General features: G+C 38.3%; 2 protein-coding genes across 4 annotated transcripts; both read right to left on the reverse strand.

Annotated features, from left to right (window-relative positions):
* On the reverse strand, positions 1 to 2,197 carry LOC100854465 (protein S40-6). Its single transcript, XM_003632910.4, has 2 exons — positions 1,101 to 2,197; positions 1 to 979 (listed from the first exon to the last, which is right to left on the reverse strand). The coding sequence occupies exon 2, from the start codon at positions 888 to 890 to the stop codon at positions 318 to 320; it is 573 nt and encodes a 190-aa protein (XP_003632958.1). The 5' UTR covers positions 891 to 979; positions 1,101 to 2,197; the 3' UTR covers positions 1 to 317.
* A 1,300-nt stretch (positions 2,198 to 3,497) lies between these two features.
* On the reverse strand, positions 3,498 to 24,587 carry LOC100241917 (starch synthase 3, chloroplastic/amyloplastic). 3 transcript variants are annotated; one of them, XM_059740399.1, is made up of 17 exons: positions 24,358 to 24,587; positions 24,036 to 24,274; positions 23,505 to 23,565; positions 22,025 to 23,404; positions 20,792 to 21,006; positions 20,074 to 20,344; positions 13,612 to 13,787; positions 11,667 to 11,774; positions 11,181 to 11,290; positions 9,501 to 9,606; positions 9,006 to 9,176; positions 7,957 to 8,085; positions 6,504 to 6,686; positions 6,066 to 6,197; positions 5,848 to 5,959; positions 4,832 to 4,955; positions 3,498 to 4,374 (listed from the first exon to the last, which is right to left on the reverse strand). In XM_059740399.1, exons 2-17 carry the CDS (start codon positions 24,159 to 24,161, stop codon positions 4,245 to 4,247), a joined length of 3,534 nt encoding a protein of 1,177 aa, XP_059596382.1. In that variant the 5' UTR covers positions 24,162 to 24,274; positions 24,358 to 24,587; the 3' UTR covers positions 3,498 to 4,244. The 3 variants fall into 3 exon arrangements, with proteins under 3 accessions (XP_059596382.1, XP_059596384.1, XP_059596383.1); XM_059740401.1 differs by having other exon boundaries at positions 24,397 to 24,567; XM_059740400.1 differs by having other exon boundaries at positions 24,036 to 24,556.
* Positions 24,588 to 24,832: the final 245 nt, after the last annotated feature.

Genomic DNA, 24,832 nt, shown 5'->3' on the forward strand with positions numbered 1-24,832 from the left:
TGAAGATTAACCAATTACTTTTTTCATATCCCCAGTTTCACTTACATAGGTGCAATTTCCAATCAACCCAACCAAAACACAAGTCCTAACAGACAAAAATCTCTGAGGCTGTTCTTCATTTTTTTTTCACTATTTCCAAACAGCACCAAGAAAAGGCAGTTGTGACTGCTTTTAGAGAGACTCTGTTCTAATCCTAGGTCCACCACCCCACCTGACTAACAGTAAAGCTGAATGTGAAAAAGAAATTGAAAAAGATTACATAGGAACAGAACAGAGAACGATGGTGGTGGAGGTGGGTGCTGGGCTGATAAAAGACACTACTCTAAGAACCCAGTTTTTGTCAGAACAGCATTCCTCACTTTGCTGAGATCTCTTCCTTTGAGTGTCCTTCCAACCCCTTCACAGACAGAGAAGGACGAAATCTGACTGCTTGCAAGCTTCCTAGCAATCCATTCATGTGGAGGGACTATGTCATCATCTCCATCATCATCATCATCATCATCAACAACACATATTTGATGAGTGTTGCCAGCATCATTGACATCTTCCACACCATCAACCCATGGCATAGCCCTTGAGTTCTTTCTGTAAATCTTTGACCAGTCAGGGATGTTCATTGGAGCTGATGAGTGTTGAACCAGCTTGGCTTCATGGGAAGGAGTGTTGTTGCCTCTTCTGATCCCTCTTGGAGCAGTGGGTAGGCGCCATGCAGAAGACGAAGAAGAAGATGAAGAACCAGAGGAGTAATCCTTGGATTTCCTCATTATAGGACTTGAATCTTCTCTGTCCTTCACAACAGCCCACACATCTTCTTCATCAAAATCTTCATCTCTCATTGATCTACCCCCACCACCACTGCTATTCCCTATGGCAGCATGCCTATTAGCCATGGCTGATTGCTCCAAACCCCACAAAATTGAAATGGGTGCGCAGAGAGAGGAGAGAGAAAAGAGATAGGACTGAGCAACAGAATCACTTCCTGCAATATAAGTAGATGAAAAACAAATGGGTTTCTTTTTTTTTTTTGGAGTGTGGCTTTGTTAGTGTGTTCTTGGGAATCAAAAAGGAAAAGGGGTGTAAGAGAATAAGGAGGAATCTACCTTGCCTTTGTTTCAATACCCTCCAAAAAGAACCAGTGTTTCAAAATTATCTCAAGAATAAAAACCAATCAGAAGTTAAGAAAGAGAAGCTGTGAAAACCCTTTTCCGCGGCTCTGGAAACCTCCAAACAAGCTCACAGACTTCGAGGGTCTAAAAATGGTACTCTGCAGAAATCAATGAGAAAAAGACAACAACAATAGATGTTTATGAATATGAGATGTGTTTTTTTTGGGTAGCCATCATTGCCAGAAAAGTAAGGGTAATTAGGTTTTTTTAATAAGAATCTCAGTTTTCTACTCTTTCCAACCCCTCCACTTAGAAATGGTCATCGGAGAAATGGTCACCGGAAGGTGAGTTTAATACAAAAATCTATGAACAATAAATAAAAGAAGAAGAAGAAAGAAAGGAGCAAGAATATCAAGAATAATAGGCCAAGGAGCCCATTGATCAACCCCGAACACCACTTCTTTCTCCTCCTTTGGAAACCCTTCTGTATCCAGATACTTCTCGAGAAAAGGTTCCTCCCAATTTTTTCCAAAAACCAGAGTTTTTGATTGGAAAGGTAAACAGAAATTATTGGTCTGACAAAACTCCTCAGAGTTCCGTATCCTTATCCAACTCCCCAAGTCCCAAGTCGCAACAACTCAGCCTAGTTAGCTCATTTGGCTGTGCCTGTCACCACCACAGAGACAGCACAACGAGACAGAGAAAGAGAAACAACTCTCCACTTTCTCTCTGCACTCACTCTCTCCACCCCCCCATCTTTTCTCTTCTCTGAACCAACTTTTCTTTAAGCGGGGTGCCTTGGAGCAGGCGCTCATGTAGTAAAAGCACTTCGTTCACTGGTACACATTGAGATCTATGGTGGGTGTTTGTGATTTAACTGTGACTGAACTCCTATCTATTGCTTCATTCTTCAATGCTTCCTGGGTTTTGGGGATCATTGCAGATAACGTGAATGTAGAGTAGAAGACTAGGGAGAGAGAGAGACAGAGAGATGGGTGTGTGAATGTGGGTGCAATTATATGTCAGGGTGGTAGACTGGTAGGGTGAGGTCTTCTCAATTTCATATCAGGAGGGTCCACCACACAGAGACACAAAGGGTGGCCTGTGGGTCAACGTCCTTCCCTCCCCTCCCCTCCCCTCCCCTCCCCTTCCCATAGGGTCCATGCAGTGATTGTTCATGGCAATTGGCATTCACCCACCCAGTGAAGTAGAAAATATTGATTCATGCTTGGACTTCTTCCGGCAAAACCCATTTCAGACTCTCATTTTCTTGCAATGATTATCTCTATCTTGACCACTTTACCTCTAAAATCAAAGGGTTCATGAAGTGGGTTCTGTGTTTCGTTGCAGTTCCAGTTCAAAGAGTCCATAGACTTTTAGCCTTTCAGTGAAATTTGACAGGTATGGATAAAGAATCTAACAATTTTGAGAAGTTCAAGGTGGGTGAAGTTGGATGAAAGTTTGATCCAAATTATTAGGGAATCTACCCTCCTATTTAAAGGAATATCCACCCTTTAACTTTAGGAGACACACTCAAATCATAAGCCAATGTCTCATAATGGTATGGAACTGTGGCACCAGCAAATGTGATTAAACATAAGCCTATTGCTTAGCCTTATGCACTCATAGTTAGTAATATTATTAAATGAAATCAATCGATTTGACGAATTATTAATAACTTGATCACGAATATATTAAAAATATATTAATTGGACTTGATGCATCTCGATGATGTTCAATCAAACTGTAAGACTGAGTGGAGTCTGAGTAAGAGAGTTTTAATGTATAGCAATCAACAAATTATCAAATCCTTCTAATCATCAGAAATATGAACCCTTTTTTCTACCATCCAAAAGGCATCTACTTCGATTTGAATTTTGATAAGATAAGCACATTGGAGACCTTTATTTTCCTGAAGATAAGTGGGGTCTTTAATAAAATGGAGACCTCTCTCCACTGAATATGCTTCTCAAAGTCTCAAAGGCCACAGCCCCACATAGTCGCAAAACAATCATTTCCACAAGTGTTGGTCGCTTCAATGCCCACCCAAAACAAGCAATTTTTGTGGCTGTGAAGGGAAAAATGAACTTCCCCACTCGGATTCTTCTCCAGTACTTAGTCCTGATTAGCTGCAATGTATATGATCTAGAACTGTTTCAAAGCATCATACAAGTTTAACTTGGAGATGAATGAAAAGTGAATTTGCCCACCTACCTGTGGTCCAAGACATGAGTGCATTTCCAAATGGTTGTTCCATAGAGCAGTTAAAGGTGACAAAAGTGTGTTTGATTAGAAGGACAGTTTGGTAGAAGTAGTAGAGGATGGAAGTGAAAGGGAGTAAAAACATTTAGCAAACCGTTAGTTTGAATATGGAGGTTGATATCATCAGAATGACTCCAAAAGATTATGATATTCCATAAACAGCCTGCAAAATTATGTGTTTCTTCTTTGCCTACTATAACATGGACTACTGATAGTTTCTGCATATGAATATAGTTACAAGATGTGCCTTTCAGGGTTCAGTTTAGGCATCCATACTACAAAAAGCTTCAGATTTCAGGGCTTAATTGAAAAAAAGAAAGAAGTAAAAACCCTAAAGAATTTTAAAGAGATTTTACAACAAACTCTTCCACCTGAGCCACAGATTTGTCACAGGAAACAATCAGAAATGTTATCACCACTTCCAGCTTAGTTTGAATCTTCAGTGAATATTGGAACTTCAGTTGAACTCCTGCTATGGGGCTTGGAATAACCATATGATCTAAATTATAAAAAGAATGCAACTTTTCTTCTAAACTTCTTATTTACAGGAGGGAGGGCAAAGGAAAAAAAAAGAATTAGATCTCTGTGTTTTCCTTTTCCCATCTTTTATTGTTCCTGTTTCACAGTTGACAAATTCTTGTCCAGTGCAATTGATATTTGTGTAATCAATTTATGCTACACAGAAAGGATGAGAGCTCTACAAATGATGTAATCTTACATTATTAAGACGGGAAAATTAAACTGAGCTATCAATATATGCAGCTAATTGGGATTTGGATGAGCAAAATTCAATCAGGGCGTGTCACTAAACCTGTACAGGAGGTGGGGCGCAATTGGGTCACACCTTACTCTCCAGGCCTAATCAGTTTCTTGATTTCACTTGCGAGCTGCATGGTAGAGCTCCATGTAGTCAAGAGCAGGCCGGTTCCAAGACCAGTCTTGCTCCATCACCCGCTTGCATAATGAGTTAAACCAATCCCGGCCATCATACCAAGCAGAGATTGCTCTGAAAAAAAAGATACAAAAAATCATTTCATATCAAGTCCTTTCCACTAATAAACATATGATGTACAAGAGAAAGAGAGACAGCACATGGCAGTCCAAAATATTTTAATGAGAACAAATCTGAAGTTAACAGATGACCTCAATATTAAGCCCTGTCCCTCTTCTCGATCCTCTGCCACTTTTTAAAATGGCCAAGGGGGAAGTGATAGGACTGGAAAACACAAGAGAGTTTAAGTTGCACTCATGACTGGAACCCACAAAAAAGAGGGTAGCTTCTAATTGCTAGGGTGTCACATGCACTGATTATCACTAGCTCATCACTTGAGGGGTCCAGTTATATGGTACTTCTTTAATTATTTAAAGATTAGGACAGGAAACAGTGGATCAAAGAAATTGAAAATGACTAAAGAAAACACTACCTTTACCTAATTGATTAGACAAAGCATACATCCACTCACCTATTGAGAGCATAATCAACACCTACAGGATCGGCTCCATCAAAATTGAATCCATTTGGTTCAAGGCCTTGTGCTTGTGCTCTCTCTTTATCATGGTCAACATCAAATACAGTATCATAAAGTCCTATAGGAAGCAAATGAGCACAAATGAATTGCCAAGTACATTGTCAGTGCCAAGGACTTAAAATATTACTCACTCCAGCTTAATATAAGCAAGAAGAATGACATGACAGATACATTTTCATAGGGAAGGCAAGTTCAATTTCCATAAACTACACAATTGTCAGGTAGAAGAAAATGCTGAATGCAAATATGCTTACCCCCAACACACAAAAACATAACCACAGATATGCTTAGACAGATAAACAGATGCATGTAAGTAATGAACATGGAAAGTGACAAAGATAGAATTCCCACTCAGACCCAAGACAAGATCTCTAGTAACCACTAGATTCCATATGTCATGCCCAGGACACCCAGCAGCAAGTATTCAAAAAAGAGAACAAAGCCTAAGCGACTATTGACAAATTGAAGATTCATGAAGTAAAAGCACAATCTCGTTCTAAAAAGGGAGGTTGAACACTTCAAAAATCTGAGTATATTCCAGATGCGTAGATCAAAATGCAAAGAAGTGCAAAAGGGCTCTTTTCAACCTAGCAGCCATACTTTTCCCAAAACTCAATTTGCAAAGGCAAATGAAGATTCGACCTCTTTCTTGATTAACAGGAAAATATATTAATTCACTTTAACTGTTGCATCATATAGAACTGTGCTTCAATTTCTTGCTGTCAAAGTATATGTTCAACCCCAACACAGAAAAAAAGGCAGTTGAAGCAAACAAATGATTTTGGAAAAAGACAGTCATTTCTATCACAACCCTTTCCCTACTCTATCATGGCCCTAATTTGCCATAACCGTGTAAGAGAACATTCACATGATAAATGTCCAGCACTTGAGACAGCAGATATGAACAGTTAATCCTTACCACTGATAACAATCAAAAGATATCTACTCACCTCCAGTTTTACGAACCACAGGTATTGAACCATATCTCATTGCTGTGAGTTGGGTAAGTCCACATGGCTCAAAAATTGAAGGAACTAGAATGAAATCGGCACCAGCATAAATCTACAATATTATCCAAATGGGAAAGTTACTACCAGGTTTGTACCACAGATGCAACCAGGGATTATGTATCTGAGAGTTATAGAATTCAAGATGCATGAGAGAATACCAAGTGTGAAAGAGGCTCATCATAGGTCAAGCAAAGTCGAGCACGGTCACCATGTGAAGAATGCAACTGATTCGCCAAATTAACAAAATCATTTTGAATACGAGGATCTGGAGCTGAACCTAACAATACAACCTGCCATCATATTTTGTATCTTTAGAGGATGGAAATGGTATAGGATTCAGCTCTTAAAATGCACCAGTTTGAACTATACAGTTGAGTTAGCTTAAATGATCGACATTGAGCATAAAAGGCATGATTCACACACAGAGAGGAGAGAGAGAGCAAATGTACATTTCATGGAAATATAAGTTAGAATTCTTAGGTTAAGTCCCGTCCTACTCATTCCCAGGTGCTGAGTGGATAATCTAGGATGAATATAATGTGCATGTATATATGTCCATAACCACCCTTGGAAAAGAGGAGAGAGAGAGAGAGAACCTGTCCATTGCGTTCTAAGGTGCGCCAAATGGCATGCTTGATGAGGTGGATTCCTTTCTGATGAGTTAAGCGAGTAATAATTCCTACCAAAGGGAAATCAGATTTTTTCAAACCAAGCCTTTGTTGTAAGGCTTCCTTGGCAGCCCTTTTGCCTTCAACAACATTGTCTGAAATGTAAGGTACCTAGAAAAATATGAGACATGTATTAGCCCCAGTTGCCAAGGCATCTGACAATGGAAGTGAACAAAAGCTCCAAAATGTATTCAATGATGCTAAGTTTATAATCAGACACAAAGGAAAATAAATGCATTTTGTTCCATGTCAAACCTTCAACAGCAGTTGCAAAATCACAGATGCCATGCAGCATATTGAGAAGTATAGCCCAATGAAAACTATTCAAAATCACAATAAAAGAACTTTGTGTTCCAATGTTAAGAAAAATAAACCAATTAACTACCTCGTTCCAATAAATTTGTTGCTTAAAAAACATAGAGATTAGAATGGTAAATTGAGAACCACTAAACACTTATAAAACAAAGCAATAGTATGAGTGAAGTGCTTCAATATTATTGATTTTGTGATCATATATAGGTTAAAACCTCCCTATAATCTTTTCTTACTAGAAATATAATGGTTGGTTAATTAGTTTATGAAAATTAATGATAGGCATCTCCATTTACAATACATTTACGCCAAGAACTGACTTAAATTTTATGTTGATTATGTGAACCAGAAAGAAAAGTTCAACAAGAGATCACACAGAAAATGTTGCTTCTTGGCCCAAAAATTTTAGGTGATGAAAACAGATCAAAGACGGTCATTATCTTAGACCTCTGTTAATATGTTCTAATGATAAGGGTGTGAATGAAGACTCCTAAATTGTAATTAATTGCTCTGCTTTTGAGTGACAACTTTACTCTCTTTTTTAAAAAAGAAAAAAAAATTCTAAATTCGCCATTGAATTTCATCTTAATAGCAAACTCCTACCACATCAATACTCCTTTACAAGTTAACACAGTCCTTTTGCCCAGCCTTTTTCCAGGGCCAAGTACCTTAGCAAGAAAAAAAAAGTTTTGTAGTTTTCCAGAGGATGAAGGAAGTTTTCAGCAAGTATTAGCAATATGATCAATTAGAGTATATCATATGAAGCATAAATCTACAGAAGCAATGCCCATCAAATTCTAAATTTAAAAAGGTATGAAGATGTCATAGTTTAATTCCAAGTATAATAAGAAAAAGAAAGAAGCTTCAAGGGTCTGCTACTGATTGTAATCCTATTCTACTGAAGTTTAATAAGCCCAATTTAGTAGTAGATGGAGATTATTCTTTCTTTTAGTATTCTATTTATGCAAACATAAATTATAGTATGTTGTATAATTTGTAGATGACAAAACATGAGGGTAAGACAGCTCCAAGTTAAGGATTTCAACTTCAACTACAGTAATCTACTTACAGGAATAAACTTATCGTTGTATGGGTCCCATATATCTAGGTCAATTCCATTTAATATACCATGGAACTTGTACAGATGAGGAGCAATTGCAGGATTCCCAGAAACCTCTCTTGAATACGTGTGGGATACCTGCAGATATGAACATTCAGAATTAAGGTGCTGCAATGGCCATATATGAAAGAGAGCACAGATTATTGCAAAAAAATCGCGTATGGTTTCTCCTTTTTGATATCAGCAATTTCTTCAATGGCATACTAAATTGATACAATGGAAAAGCATGAAATCTAAATTGACTTCCAAATGGAACAGAGAGGGCATTATTGATTCCACTGATTTCTATGCATCAATGGTTCAGAAGTCTTACTTGTCTCAGGTTACTAGGAGTTTGAGCCAAATTATCTCAAAGGTAAAGAGTCCCCTACAAATATCATCCTCCAAAAATGCAACCTAGAGTTTTCATCTATAATAAATTTAACCTTTTCTTTTTCTTTTTCTTTCTTTTTTTTTTATTAATTAAAAGAGTTCTATCTAGACAAGTCCAGCCAACAATGTGAAAATTTCAAAAATGTTACCTTCACACAATCCTAATTTCTTAAGAACTCAAAGGTCCTACTTTTTCATCCAGTTTCAAGAATTCTCAGTAATTTTTTTTTCTCATCTACCATTGTTCTATAGTTTTATCAAGACGCTATGCGGATACTGTAACAAAAAAATAAAAAAAATAAAGCATATTAAAGCATCATAACATGCATTATGACTAACATGCAAACCCATCCTAAGAATAAATAAATCAATAATCAATAAGAAAATACAATAATTTGAAATAAAAAATAAAGAACAAGTTTGAAATTCAGTGATTAAGGTAAACATATTAATCTAACTTCTTAACAAAGAAGATGCCAATAAAAGTAACTTGTTAAAGCATATATCAAGTAAAAAATATATATAAATTATTGAAAAGAGCAACCAAGAAACAAACATAAAAACAAAATTGAATCGCTGTAAATACTAAGAATAATATTTATTGAAGGAAAATGGTATGTACTAACAGTTGTAGCCTTGTCTGTGTAAACCATTGCTTTCGCAATAAGGGGTGCCCCAAATTCAAGGTTATGTATTGTAAAGACAACCCGAGCTTTACTAAGTCCATAATGCTTATAATGGTCCTTAAACAACCACGAAACTGGAGCGCTAGACCAATCATGGCAATGAATAATATCCTGCCCAGCATAAAGCACTAGTCAGAATGGATACACTTAATAGGAACATACTAACATAATAAATGAAAATTACAACCAAAAAAAAAAATTGGTCTTCTGTGTGTATATTAGTATGACAATATTCTAAACAGATCTTTATTGTTATGCTTAATTAGACCCAAAAATGAAAAATTTATTTGATGAGTTGGAGCACTTGTAAACATAATAATATACATCAAGATGTAGAAACGTGAAGTTTTACCACTGAAGCTAGAACATGAATGAGTTAGCGGAATAGTGTTAAAAAGCAATAACTTGATAAATGAGTCAAATTATTAAACTTACGGGATGAAATCCACTTTGGAGCAGAAATTCAAGGGCAGCATGACAAAAGAAACCAAATCTTTCCCCGTCATTCCTACACCCATATATGCAACCTGCCGAAAAAAATCTGCAAGGGAAAATGCATCAAGAAATTTTCTATAGAGGATTTTGCTGCAACCAACAGCTGAATTTTGTAAAGAACAGAATGGCAGACAATCATGAATACATGTTCAAATCCAGTGTTACACAGATTAAATATCCAGAATTCAGTTCTCCATGCTAAATTGCAACTACTGAGACAAGAAAAAGGTCTATGCCAAGGCATCAATAATGGAACTTTAGTAGAAGTTATACCTGAATGGAACTAGGGAAAAGATTTTTACAATCCAAATAGAAACAATTTTGAGTCTTTGACAATTTAAATTTCAGAGCTGTAACACCAGCCACAACAAAGGCAATCAGTAGAAGTTATACCTGAGTGGAACTGGTGATAAATATTAATACAATCCAAATAGAAACAATTTTGATTCTTTGACAATTTTGAATTCAGAGCTGTAAGACCAGCCACAACAAAGCCACTATACAAAGTTTCTTGTGATTTATGGATCATTTGGAAACCATCAGGTACATGACTTGCACACAATCTATAAGTTAGATGTTATTAGATTCAAACTCATCTCAGTTATGATTATTACTGTTATTCAACATGTACAAAAACAAAATTTTCCAGTTCAGAACTTAGTTGCGCATCACATATGGGAAAAGAATAATTTAGGAGATGCTCTTAAGGTTTCAAACTGTGAATTCCACAAACCTCAGGGAGAAGCTGCTGTGATCCACCAAATAATTCACAGCACAAAATTTCAATGGTCTCAAAGGCATAACTAAGAGAATGTGTACAAATATTCTTTAAGGGTGGATTGAGTTGGAGTTTTTTGCCAAGCATGATAGTCCAAACCTCCCAAAAGGCAAAGATGGGGGTGGGACTGAGAACTACCACAGTTTAACATGTAATATTTGAAGGATGTCAATCCAGAATGTCAGAATCATTTTGAACGCAGACATCAGAATTCACTCTTTGGCGGTCAAGATCTCAAAGGCGTACCTCAGAGAACATGTACAACCAAGGATTCTTCAAGGATTAATCAGATCATAATTTTCAGTCATGCACAACAATCCAAGCCTCCCAGAATCAAAATGGGAGTGAAGTGGAGAACTACCTCATCATGATTAGGGCATGCATTTATGTGAGCCATGCAATGCCTGAAAGAAACAATTAAAGAATGGTTTTGGCATGAATTTATTTGGTTATGCAACACCCAAAAGAAACAATAAAACAATGATTTGAGCATGAATTTATTTGTGCATGCAATGCCTGGAAGAAACAATAAAGAGACTGGTTTAATCTTGCAAATGGATTGAATTTAACTACTAGAGCAGTTGTGATTAAAATCAAGGTGCTTAGGTTGACTATTGGTAATTGAACAAATGAAAAATATTTGTAACTGAACTGAACAACTGAAGCACCAAAACCATGTCATTAAGCAAGTAAAGAACATAGAAGGAAACAAAGAACCAATAAGAGGATGGTTCAGAGATGTAGTTAACTGAAATATATGCATGAACAGTAAAAATGAGATACAAATTCCTACCAAAATAATAATGGCATGTCTAAAAGGTGTAACAGAACTACTGGATTACCCATTTTGAGGCTCTAAAAAGTAAACAGAAAGGCCTTCCACTTTTCCAAACCAAACTTTTATTTCAGTTCCACCCCAGAAATAGCATCTCTTATACTGAAAGTCCTTCACCTGTTTCAAAACATAGATGTTCAATAAACTAAATGAAATAACTAAAATAAAAGTGTAACAATTGGTGTAATGGTTGTCATACTTGTGCTCTGTAAGCACCACATTGCCAAAGGAATTTTGTACAAGAAAATTTCCAGACTAAATTCTAAAAATAAGAATAAACTCATTCTTCAACTATCTCTGTGAAATAGACCTCTAACAGATACAGTTAAACTAAACTACCATCCATAGAACTGACATTCAGATGCATGTTTCTTTCACAAAGACAAGGGTATAATATTACATATGTTCAGTAATAGAGGCTAAAATTCAAGAATAAGAAAGAAAAAATATTGAAATCAATAATCTGGACTGAAGACACAGGATTGAAGCTTACATTGCTAAGATTCAAACAGTCATACTTTGGGAGAATGATGTCCACGTGGTGGTTTAACTCTTGCACAGCACGGGATAGACTAGTGACAACATCACCAAGGCCTCCCACCTGTAATAGATTTCAATATAATACACAAAAAAACTTGAGAAAATAAAAACAAACAAGCAAATATCAGAAGAAATTAATAAGCTTTTCATACACAAGCTACAATATTGGGATCATAAACAAGGACATCTCACAAACACTCCAAAAACATATATTTTGGCACTCTTTAAAAACCGGAGGCAGTTAAATGGAAAAATGGATGTGATGCCCATATATGGTCCCTCTCTCCTTCTCTCCTTCATTTCTCAGATACAAAACATTTTAGGAAGTGTTCTTCCCATTCCCTTTTTTTTTTTCCTTTTTAGGGGAAAATAATTCAGCTATGATTTCCAAAACATACACAATCACAAGAACATGAACAATTCAAAGATCTTCCTACTCTTTTCTTATCTTTTTTTCCCTTTAATACAGACCAAATTTACAAGAGAGAGAAGTAGAAATAACTCCTTATGAAAGGAAAAACTAATAAAAGAAAATTGAAATCAAAATGATGGCTAGGCATAATAAAGGAGATGACCCTATAACTTTGATGAGTCAACATCCAAATTCCCAATTTGAAACACCAAACTTAGCTAGGAGATCATCTCTAACTAAGACAACTTCATAGCCATTATGAGGAGAAATCAATGAGCTTAATCAAAATAAGCATATTGTCACAAGATGCTTCAAATGACCCTCTCCATGAGCTTATATAGGAGGTGGGAAGCTTCTAGAGACCCCTGGAGACATCTACACTTAGCTACAAAGTGGAAGAGTATGGAAGCTTCTAGAGAGGGCTAGAGATGTCCACACATCTCTACACTTGGCTAAGAGAGCATTGGAATAGTGTGGGGTGTTCTAGAATCTTCCAGAGTCATCTTGTACATACCTTTGTACATAGACTAGTGTAGGAGCTTCTAGATTATTATTGATTTGTAAGGAACCCTTCAAGGTTCTAGAGACTTCTTAAGGTGCCTATAAATAGGTTAAGCCTCATTTGGCCAAGGCACCACCCAAGAACCTAACCAACCAAGCAAGTGAGTTTCAAAGCACTTGTAAAGCTTCCTTTAAGCAATAAGAGCTTCCATTCTTCAAGAGTTGCCTACTACGTCTTTTAAAGCTTCCAAGTCGTGAGCGTCTTAGCCTAGCAAGCTAAGCATCGGGAGTAAGGTTGACTTGGCAAGATCAAGGGTCTTGATTTGTCTAAGTGTTGCACGAGATTAGAAAAATACTAAGTCCGTGACAATATGCCCACATGCTAGTGCTAGCACCATTGCCCGCATCTTAACTTTTCTTTCCACTTGTGTTTCAGATCACATTGAAGGGGTATGACTCATAGAACAATAAACAGATGCTCCTCCCATATCCCTTAGCAACAGCATCTCTTTTTTATTTATCATTGCTGGAGGCCAGAACTGCAGTTTGTGCAGCATTCAAAGCATGGACTAATATGTAATCAGGTATTTAAAAGAAGGAAAGTCACATTATGAAAATGTAGTTAGGAATACTTGAAAGATAAATTTTTTTTTAGAGGAATTTCTAACAGTGCAGCACCTAAACTCTGTTGTGCAGTTCAAAGGATGGATCCTCAAAATCTTTTAAACTTCAAAATAGTAAATATTACAGTCATAGGCACATAAGGAAGATAAGAAGATCTACTGATGGATGACCGCTATCTAAAAGAAGAAGGGTTATTACAGGGGAAGTTTTGGTTGCATCCAGTATTCCAGATGGAGATGTTCAATCGGTTGCAGTTGCTTTAAGTGGTTGTGTAACAACTGAATACTTCAGAGATATGATTGTCCTCTACAGAAGGAAGATGCTTTGTACAATCATTAATTAAACTGAAAACCAAAAGTACCTTTGCAATGGGGGCCATTTCAACAGCAATATGCACGATGTGCATGGGTGGCTCTTTTACAACTGATCCAAAAACAGGTATGTGGTAATCCATGCCATTTCGGTTGTCAAAAATTCCACCATCCTCCCTCTCAGAGAATACAAAGTCCATCATGTATGCATCCAATGGAACCTTGACTGCAAAGACACATTTTATCAGAAATGTTGTGCTCTAACAAATTAATTACTTGATATGTCAAGCATTTATTCCAGTTTCTATAAGCCCTATAGTCTCATCAAGGAGCTTGTGAAGCAAGGAGTCAAGGTTTCCTACTAACAAATTATTTTCAGGTGAGCCAAGAGCTAGAAGAACCACTCATAGAGTCCAAGGCCTAAAAAGTGCACCACATGGCCTTCAGCAATATTTTCATGAGCAGCCATTGTTTTGTACCACACATAAATAACACACTCCCAGAAGATACTGAAAGCCAAATGCTGATAGGGGCAAAAGGACGACCTTATTTCCTAAGCTTTCATAGATTGCTTGAGAAAAGAAATATTCATTGAATACAGAAAGGCACATGTAACACTAAGTAGTGGAAAAGAAAGTACTATTTTGGGTGTGATAAATATGTTGGATTACCTGGTTTTTCATCAATTTTTCAATGTCAAAATTCTCCTTGTTTACATTGCTGCACCTTGAAATGTCAAATATGTATTGACTACTTGCTCGCAAGTTAGGAACATATATTTTGAAGAATTTCTGAATTCCTTTATTGATTTTTTAGGTACACACCATACACATATATATACACAAATGACTGAATAAGAAAATATCAATCTAGCTTGATTCTCTCCTAAAATTAGGAAACTGAATCATCCTAAATGATCTCTCCTTTTTTATTCCTAAAATACTTTCCTAAATTAAAACCCTAACTTTGAATGCCAAATTTCAACACTCCCCCTCAAGCTGGAGAATATATATCATATAATCCCAGCTTGCAAGTTAAGTCTTCGAAGTTAGGCCTAGGTAAAGCTTTGGTGAGGATGTCTGCAGTTTGGTGCTTGGTAGGAACATAGTTCAATTTAACCGTCTCACTAGTCACCTTTTCTGTGATGAAGTGTCTGTCAATCTCAACATGCTTGGTCCTGTCATGATGCACGGGGTTCTTTGCTATGCTTATAGCTGCCTGATTATCACACATCATCAGAATTGGAGATGAACTCGTTTGTCCCAGTTCACTAAGAACCCTTTTTATCCAAATCCCTTCACAGATTCCCTGTGCAAGAGCTCTGTACTCAGCTTCTGCACTACTTCTGGCTACAACTGATTGCTTCTTACTCCTCTAGGTAACAAGATTTCCCCAGACAAAAGAACAATATCCAGAAGTGGACCGCCTGTCAATGATGTTTCCTGCCCAATCTGCATCTGAGTATACTTCAGTGTCACGGTTCTCTGTCTTTCTGAAGAATAGACCTTTCCCTGGTGTCATTTTTAAATATCTAAGAATCCTGTAGACTGCTTCCATGTGTTCCTCAGTGGGGCTGTGCATGAATTGACTTACAGCACTCACTGCAAAGCCAATATCTGGTCGAGTGTGTGAGAGATAAATCAAGTGCCCGACAAGCCGTTGATATCTCCCCCTGTCTACCGGTGTACTTTCTTTCTCGATACCAAGTTTCTTCTGACTATCCATAGGAGTATCAATTAGTTTGCATCCAAGCATACCGGTTTCCTTAAGAAGATCGAGTATGTATTTTCTTTGAGAGACTACAATTCCCTTCCTTGATCTAGCCACTTCCATACCAAGGAAATATTTCAAATTTCCAAGGTCTTTAACTTCAAACTCTTCTGACAAATACTTCTTCAAATTCTGTAATTCCTCCATATCATTCCCAGATAGAATAATATCATCGACATAGACTATCATTATGGTCATTTTCCCAGCACGAGACTTCTTGACAAATAGAGTATGATCAGCCTGACCTTGTTTGTAGCCCAGCTTCAGGACTGTTTTTGTGAATCTATCAAACCAGGCTCGGGGAGATTGTTTAAGGCCGTACAAGGATTTTTGGAGTTTGCAAACCTGATTCTTTGCCATACTTTCTTCGAAACCAGGTGGTATTTCCATGTAGACTTCCTCTTCTAGGTCACCATTTAGAAACGCATTTTTTATGTCTAGTTGTTGCAAGCACCAATCTTGATTGACAGCCAATGAGAGAAGAATCCTGATAGTGTTCAGTTTTGCAACAGGAGCAAAAGTCTCCTGATAGTCTATCCCATAGGATTGTGTAAACCCTCTAGCTACCAAACGAGCCTTGAATCTCTCGACTGATCCATCTGCTTTGTATTTTATGGTGAAAATCCACTTGCACCCCACGGGCCTCTTCCCAACCGGCAAATCTGTGATAGTCCACGTCCCATTCTTCTCAAGTGCATCAATCTCATCTTGTACTGCCTTCTTCCATTCTGAAATTTTTAATGCCTCTTGTATTGTGTTGGGAACCTGAGTATCATCAAGAGAAGTAGCAAATGCTCTGTAAGATGGTGATAGCCCTTCATACGTAACATAATTCCCAATTGGATGATCTGTACATCTCCTAACACCCTTCCTCAATGCAATCGGCAGAGTAGAATCATCAATGCTGGGAATTAACACCTCTCCAACCCTATCCTCACCTATGTTCTCTTCAGGAAGACTTGAATTGGAGTCAATATATTGGCCACATGTTGACTGTGATCCGTGCTCTAATTCCTGTCTTTTCCTCCTCCTGATGTAAACTTGTAAGTTCTCATTAGCAAGTTGTGGGGCTATAGGTTGAATAGGCATGGGAGACTGGATGGTCACGGGAGAAGGAACATTTGTGTGCTGGGCTGGCTGGACTGATGACGGCATGGGTGTGGACAACTCAGTGGGCGCAAATTGGGAAGGATTTGGTGACTCTGAGTGAAAAGAAGGTACACCCTCAAGAAGAGACTCCCAAACTTGATGTTCATTCATGCTCTCCCCCTGAACATGAGATTTGGGATAGAAGAAGACATGTTCAAAGAAAGAGACGTCCATGGTGGTGTAAAATCTTTTGTTGGTTGGAGAATAGAATTTGTACCCTTTTTGGGTTGGAGAATACCCTAGGAAAATGCATTTATTGGCTCGAGGAGCAAATTTGCTACGATTTTGAGAATACACATGAACGAATGCCGTGCAACCAAATACTTTGAGTGGTAAATCAGAAGAAGCTGCACGGGTGTGAGGAAATTGTTTTAAGAAAAGTTGACGTGGGGATTGAAAGGTAAGCACTCTGGATGGCATACGGTTAATCAAATAGGTAGCTGTGAGAATAGCTTCCCCCCAGAAATAGTTTGGAACATTAGAGGAAAACATAAGGCACCGGGCAACCTCCAAGAGATGTCTATTCTTGCGTTCAGCCACCCCATTTTGTTGTGGGGTGTCAACGCAGGAACTTATGTGGATAATGTCGTGATTTTGAAGATAAGTACTGAGACTACTAGTAAAGTATTCCTTTGCATTATCTGACTTGAGGACTTGAATTTTGGAATTGAATTGATTTTGAACCATAAGATTGAAGGTTTGAAAAATGTGCCCGACCTCTGACTTTTCTTTCATAAGGAAAACCCATGTTACCCGTGTATGATCATCAACGAATGTCACAAACCATCGAGTGCCAGAAATATTTTTTATCCGGGAGGGACCCCACACATCACTATGTACTAGAGAGAAAACAGTCGAAGGTTTGTATGGGATTTGAGGATATACTGTTCGAGTATGCTTTGCAAACTGACAAATTTCACAGTGATAAGATGCTGGATTTTTATTGATGAATAATTTGGGAAACAATTTTGCAAGGTAAACAAAGCTAGGATGACCAAGGCGATAGTGTAACATTATAATCTCACTATCTTTATTGACCTTAGAATTTGACACAGAATTAAAAGACTCTAACATACTCTGAGACTGTACGCAACTTGCTTGAGAGACTTGGTTTGAGAATTGGCCACATGAGAGGAGGTAGAGCCCGGAACACAGTTCAGCACTGCCAATCATCTTCCCCGATTTCAAGTCCTGAAAAACACACGAGTTTGGATAGAATTTAGTAACACATTGGAGATCACGGGCCAATTTGCTAATGGACAAAAGATTACAATCCAAGTTTGGAACATGGAGGACAGAGTCAAGATATAAGTCTTTAGTAAGTTTTATAGAACCTGTCCCGGCAATTTTTGACTTTGAACCATCAGCAATATGGACGGATGAATGACCATTACTTGGCTTGTAATTTTGAAGGATGGCACCATCTCCTGTCATGTGATCAGAAGCACCTGTGTCCACTATCCACGGCTTCATTCCTCCTCGATTAGCAGTGAAGGCTACACCGGTAGTACTGCCACTGCCAACTTGGCTTAATAGTTTCTGTAGCATCTCCATCTGCTCTTTGTTGAATGGACTCGGCTCGGGAACAGATGTGCTCTCAGAGTTGGTAGCCACGTGTGCTCTGCCATCTCTGTCAACCCGTGGCTTTGGTTTCCAATCAGCCGGTTTGCCATGAAGCTTCCAGCAAGTCTCCTTATAATGGCCTGGTTTCTTACAATAATCACACCAAGGCCTATCCCGTTTCTGACGATTTCCACCACTACTATTAAATGACCGAGCAGCAAGGGCAGAGGCATCCAATGTTGGGGCAGGTTGCTCTTTGGATCCCATCATCACTTTCTTTCTACTTTCTTCACGCCTAACCTCTGAAAAAGCCTCCCTGAGACTTGGGAGGGGTTTAATGCCCATGATTCGGCCTCTAACATCATCCAATTCCCTGTTTAGTCCTAGGAAAAACTTGAACAGTCTCTTTTGTTCCACAATTTTCCTGTATGTTGCTGCATCATCAGAACATTTCCATGAGTGAGTCTCGAATAAGTCAAGGTGCTGCCAATACCTTGTGAGTGTGTTGTAATACTGAGTAACTGTCTGCTCTCCTTGGCGGAAGTCATGTAGGGCTGATTCAACCTGAAAAAGTTCTGAAGTATTTTCAGAACTTAAGTAAGTTTCTTTGGCTGCATCCCATATGTCCTTTGCAGTCCCAAACAGTAAGAAATTTTCACCTATGTCATTGTTCATGGAATTGATAAGCCATGACATGATCATGCTGTTTTCAATCTTCCACTTCCTGAAACCCGGTTCTGTAGTTTCTGGCATGGCTGCTTCTCCAGTGAGGTACTCATCCTTTCCTTTCCCGCAAATGAACAGCAACACAGATTGTGACCACTGTAAATAGTTATGGCCATTTAATTTGTGTCCTGTGATGAGAATAGGAGAGGAATCACTGCCACCAAGGTTTGGAATTTCAGATCTGCCCCCTGATTCTGGTGACGTGACGCTGGATACTTGTGATGATGCCATTCCGTATTTTTTCATGGACCGGAAAGGTAGAAGAACACTTCCCAAGGCACGTGCAGGGATTGGAGTTGAGAAAAAATAGCCGGAGGACGCCGGAAACACTGATCGGAGGGCCCGCGGAGGCAAAAGAACCCCAAAAGAGGCAAGTGCAGGGCTCAGATGGCAGAAACAGGTAAGAAGGGTGGCTGGTCGGCGTCAGGCGAGCCTGGAGGAGGAAGCGCGTCGCCGGAAAGTGGCTCACGCGCCCTCACGCGCCGGCCGGAAAAACGCGCGTGGACGGCGCGTGGATGGTTTTCTGGCTCCGGTGGTTTGGGAAAAATTGGAGATCTCCTCCAGGTGCTCCTTGCGGTGTAGAAAAAAAAAACCGTTGCCGGAAAAGTTCGCCGGAAAAGCTGCCGGCGGTGAATGTTTTCTGACGATTCGACCGACCAGAAAACATTTTCTCCCTTGGCTCTGAGAACAGGGACTGATGACCGGAATGAGAGATGGCCAGAGAGAGAGAGATGATCGGATTGAGAGATGGCCAGAAAGATTTGGCCGGAATGAATGATGGCCTGAATAAGAGGTGGTTAGAAGGGATTAGGGTTTCAGAAAACTGGCTCTGATACCATGAAGAATTTCTGAATTCCTTTATTGATTTTTTAGGTACACACCATACACATATATATACACAAATGACTGAATAAGAAAATATCAATCTAGCTTGATTCTCTCCTAAAATTAGGAAACTGAATCATCCTAAATGATCTCTCCTTTTTTATTCCTAAAATACTTTCCTAAATTAAAACCCTAACTTTGAATGCCAAATTTCAACATATTTGAAGAACTATCTTAGACATTAAAGAGAAAATGAACGCAAACTTGGATGGCACAACCATGAAAAACAGAATCTGAGGCATGGTTTATGATGGAAGTCTAACCAAGAAACTGGATACCACATTTCTTTGAATCTTTTTGGAAAAAAAAAAGAATCTTTAACCTTCCAAACCAAAGAAATAATCAATCACTATGACTAGGAACAGATTGTCTAAACCACATAATATTCCATAATAGTAATCGTCAACTGAAAAACTTACCAGTAGCTTTGAGATGAGAACCATTATCTACAGGCAACATTTTCTGAGGTGGTAAGGAACCATTGCGGTGGGTCCAACGGTTAAATGAGCATCTAAACCAAACTTCAGATTTTCCATTCAGAACTGTGTTGGCAGGATTGTACAAAACTGATACCGTGCTTCCTGCTTGAACATCAAGAGGCTCAGTATAAACTATATGCTTTTGAGACAACAAAAACATTTTCAAAGTTCTTTCCTTTGCTTCAGCTTTCATTCGTGCTGTTCTTTCAACCTGTGACAAGATAAGAACAAAAGAAATTTGGAAACAGTAACAAAGAAATGAGAAAAGCAATAAGGAGATAAAATTTCTCCTGAGACAAAGATCAATTTGTGGTAATAAAAAAGGCAGAAAAACAAAACCTCAGGTGCTTTAATGTTGTAACAAAGAAAGTTCACAAAACTGCATACTTGCTCATAAGGAGAACAAGCAACAAGAACCCACCACTTCAAAACTCATGTATGGGGGTCCTTTGCCCTCTGCAAGTCTACTGAGATAGACTAGATTGTTCTTAGTTACCTGACTACATTCTCAGGTGTCCCCATACTGAAATAGAATGGCCAAGAATGCTTTTCTCCTAAATTAACAAGTAAAATTTTTGCATCTTCACTATGCTTCCCAATGCATATTATAGGATAACAATCTGATCACCATGAATGTAAAATTTCATGGTAAACTGACCTTTGCACGTATAGCCTCCTCTCTTAACCACCTCTCCTCCTGAAGTTTCTTGTATATCTGGTATTCTTCCTCAACCCAATAAAGTTCTTCAGAAATAGATTGTGGTACAATGGCATGGAAATCCTCACGGTGATTGTTATCATACAGACTGGCTCTCTGTGGTGGTCCATCAGCAAAAACCCAATCCAAGACAAGGGCTCGTTCAGGTACAACAACTACAGAAAATATATTTGTTCAAAAGAATGGAATTTGTGCAACTTGCAACAGATGTTGCAAAACAGCATGGAGTGAAAATATACTAAAGATGTTATAATGAGATCACAATGTCATGGAATTTGCATTGGAATTTAGAATACGAGTGAGTACGTGATGAGACCACAGTTACTTTCTCAATAATATGTGTTACCAAAATCTGTTACTTCCATAAGGATATATGATATAAAATAACCTTTTGGCATTTCATAAAATTGGCAGCAGGAACATCATTAGCTTAGCAATGATAAGACTATGTAGAGCTTCTTAATTCACTGCAGTATCATTTGGAGGTAGTTAGCAAAAATAACACTAAAAGGAATGTCCTTCAGTAATCTCACAGTGATCTAAAGTATGACATGAAAGGAAAGGATCGGAACTAACCACTTAACCAGACCCATTCAGATTATCAAATGTACTAAAGTTAGCTTGTTTCCAAGTTCTACTTCCTTCACCAAAATGATTTTCTGATTGGTTGGATGTACAAACATTTCTTATTTAGCATCAAGTATAAACTTAACAAAATAAAGAATTGGTTTATAAAGGATAGTTAGTATGCTCAAAGGAGGAAATAGATGGAAACCAACAAAGTTTTAGACAGTATAGATAACCTAGATAATGATAGGAGGACCATTTACACAGCACACGCAATGAGGTATAATCCACCTTTCGTGGATCCCTATACTTGGAGATCTTTCTCAGGAGCAAGGCAACAAGAGTGTGATCATTGCTTTCCTATGAAATTCTTACTTTGAACAATCGTGCAGCTGTTGATCTGAGTATCCAAATGAAGCAAAAAGTTTTCTGCTAAAGACGGGTTAGGTTGTTCTAGTAACCATGGACATGTGGCACATAAGTCCATCCAAAGATGGATAAAAACAGAAACACATGCTCTGCTTATTTTTCCTGCAATCCACCTATCTTTAACATCTATCTAGCAATTATAACAATACGTATGGTAAGAAATGTATCCATGTATACCTTCAACATACCACCAGTCACCCTCCTTTTTCTCATCCTTGATGAGGCTTCCAACAATAGACAACCCATCTTTCCAGTTATTATGCCCCCCATGAATCCAAATATCATTAGCATGAGCAAGAGGACCTGAGCTTCTGTTATAGTATAATCTGACCAAGTCATCACCTTTAAATTCACGAGGCTCAATGCACCAAACATTGTCAACAGAAACTGCACCCTTTTTCATCAAATGTTGCAACATTTCCCGTCTCCTTTCAGTCTCTGCCCTTGCTTGTGCTCTATCAGCTTCCCTAGCAGCCTTCTCTGCCTCTATTCGCCTCTGCTCTTCAGCTTGTCTTTCCCTTTCAGCCTGCTCCTTAGCAAGTTTCTCTAGCTCCCGACGTTTCTCTTCAAGCAAGATATCTTCAAATGCAAGTGCATCCATTCCACCATGAACAGGTATGCAGAAATCCTTTTGGTTATTATTGTCATAGACATTCGTTCCATTAAAGAACACAAAATCCATTTTATATGCTTCTTTAGGAATATGAACCTGACAAGACCACCAATCCCCTTGGAGATGAGTCTTGTTCAACTGGATGGTGAAAGATTTCCATCGCCAATCATTAAAGGCTCCCATGATCATAACATCTGGCTCATTACTTAAAGTGGAGACGCTCCTATTTAGAAACACTTCTATATCTTGATCAGGTTTCACCACTTGAGGGTAGTAAAACATTTTGTTCCCTCTAGAGAAGTTCTCTTCTGCAAGCTCCTCAAGAACCTGTTTATGCAAATTTGCCTCCATCTCCAACTTTAAATCTAGAGAAACATCTTCAGCTCTAACTCCATCAAACTTAATGCTTTCATTTCCTTCATTGGCACTGCTCTTAATGATACCCGAATTCTTTTCTTCCAAACTTATTCCATCCTTTGCATGCCCAGTATCACTCTTTGCAGTAGGTTTTATTTTCTGTGACTCTATCACATTCTCATCCGCTCCGGCAACTTTTCCATTGTCATCCCCTCCTTCAACTTTCTTTCCTTGAGTGATTTCAACAGTCTGTTTTTCACCAGCAACAACTGTCGTTTCAAGCGTTTTCTTTCCAGACTCATATTCACTAGACGTTGGAGCACTTGAACCTTTATCATTCCTCTCTTCATCAACTTCCGTTCCTCGAGTAATTTCAACAGTCTGCTCTTCATCAGTTCCAAGTGTCTTCTTCCCGGTCCCAACATATTCGCTAGATGTGGGAGTGCTTGGATCTTCATTCTTTCCAGTATTTCTTTGATCCCTCTTCTGTGTGCTTGTTTCCACAGGTGTCTTTGGCAAAAATCCCTTCGGACCAGGACCCCTAGGCCCTGACATCGACACTTTTCTTTGTCTTCTCCTTGAAAAATCTAGCAGATAGATTATGACAGATTTTAAAGAAAAAAAAGTCAGAAAAAATAAGTAAAAATTCAACCTCAAACCAAAGCAGGACAATTACCATTGACTTACCAGCGCTTGCAACGATCCCATTTGAAACCCCACTTAATGGGAACTCTCTGCGCCATGAATGCTGCATGAAAACAGATAATTCAATATGATATCCAGTAAACTCAATATAACCCTAGTTCAAAATTTTTGAATTTCCAAAAATAAAAAATAAAAATCTGATTGTACAGTGAATCAACCAGATGATGGATAACCACAAAGAAACAGTAAGAACTTAACCAATTAAGTTCACTTTTACTGGAAAATCCCAAATCAATCAGCCAACACAAAACTCAAGAAAACATAATTTGCAAACCATCATTAATCATTCCAAATGGACATTCATTCAATCAACAATAAATCACAAATACCCCACTTCAGATACAACATACCCAAATAATTTAATCAGAAAGCAAGTATACATTCACATGTGTGTGTCCAGAATCAGAACACCAAACAATCCAACAAGACAGAGAAGAAGAATGAGGAGAAAAATACTAGGAAAGGCAACCGTTATATATAACTCATGAAGGAAAAAAAAAATATGTTTTTTACTTGTGAGGATTGAGTTGCCCTTCCATTTGGAAAGAAACCCAGAAAAGGTTTAATCTTGAAATTGGCTTCCCTATCAGAAAGTGCTCTGCAGCTCACTGGCCTCTGTGCTTGCAAAGCCACCTCCATAGCTGCTCAAGTATCAATCTCTCTCTCTCTCTCTCTCTCTCTATCTCTCTCTTTCTTCACTCTTCTTCACCCCAAATCATCAAAACATTCCTCTGATGATTTTCTCTCTGTCTCTGAAAAAAAAAACATTTTTTTTAAATAATTGAAAAAAAAATCAGAAGAAAATCAAATCAATCCTGAATCCTGATAACAGTACAAAGAGTCCAGAAGTGTAAGCCATGGGAGTATGAGTTACTGTGTGGTGCCAGTGCACCGGAGGCTGATCTGTCATGTGGTATGATCGCCAGGTGACGGTGGAGGTTGTTTCCGAGTTGATTGAGTTGGAGATGATTTCGTGGAGTAGGTATGATGGGAGATCGGACGGTAGAAACGTGTCTGAGTTGGATTCTTTAGGTGTGGCGTGGCAGCTCTGAAATAATTTTTTTGATTTTAAAATATTTTAGTGGCTCAGAATTTTAGGGGCTCATCGCCCGTGATAGAATCGGCAACGGTGGAGAATTGATTGGGACCGACCTGCCCAATGGAAATGTGCCACGTTGCAGTAGATGGAGCTTAAAATCATAATTTAATTGGTATCATTGATAAATTAATATAAGTTAAAAAAAGAGTATTAACTTTTCTTCCCTCGACATCTGTCACATCTCACGTGATCTTGCGATAAGTTTTCTAAG

This window comes from Vitis vinifera, chromosome 10 (genome assembly GCF_030704535.1).
Source record: "Vitis vinifera cultivar Pinot Noir 40024 chromosome 10, ASM3070453v1".
In the NCBI taxonomy this organism is placed as follows: Eukaryota; Viridiplantae; Streptophyta; class Magnoliopsida; order Vitales; family Vitaceae; genus Vitis; species Vitis vinifera.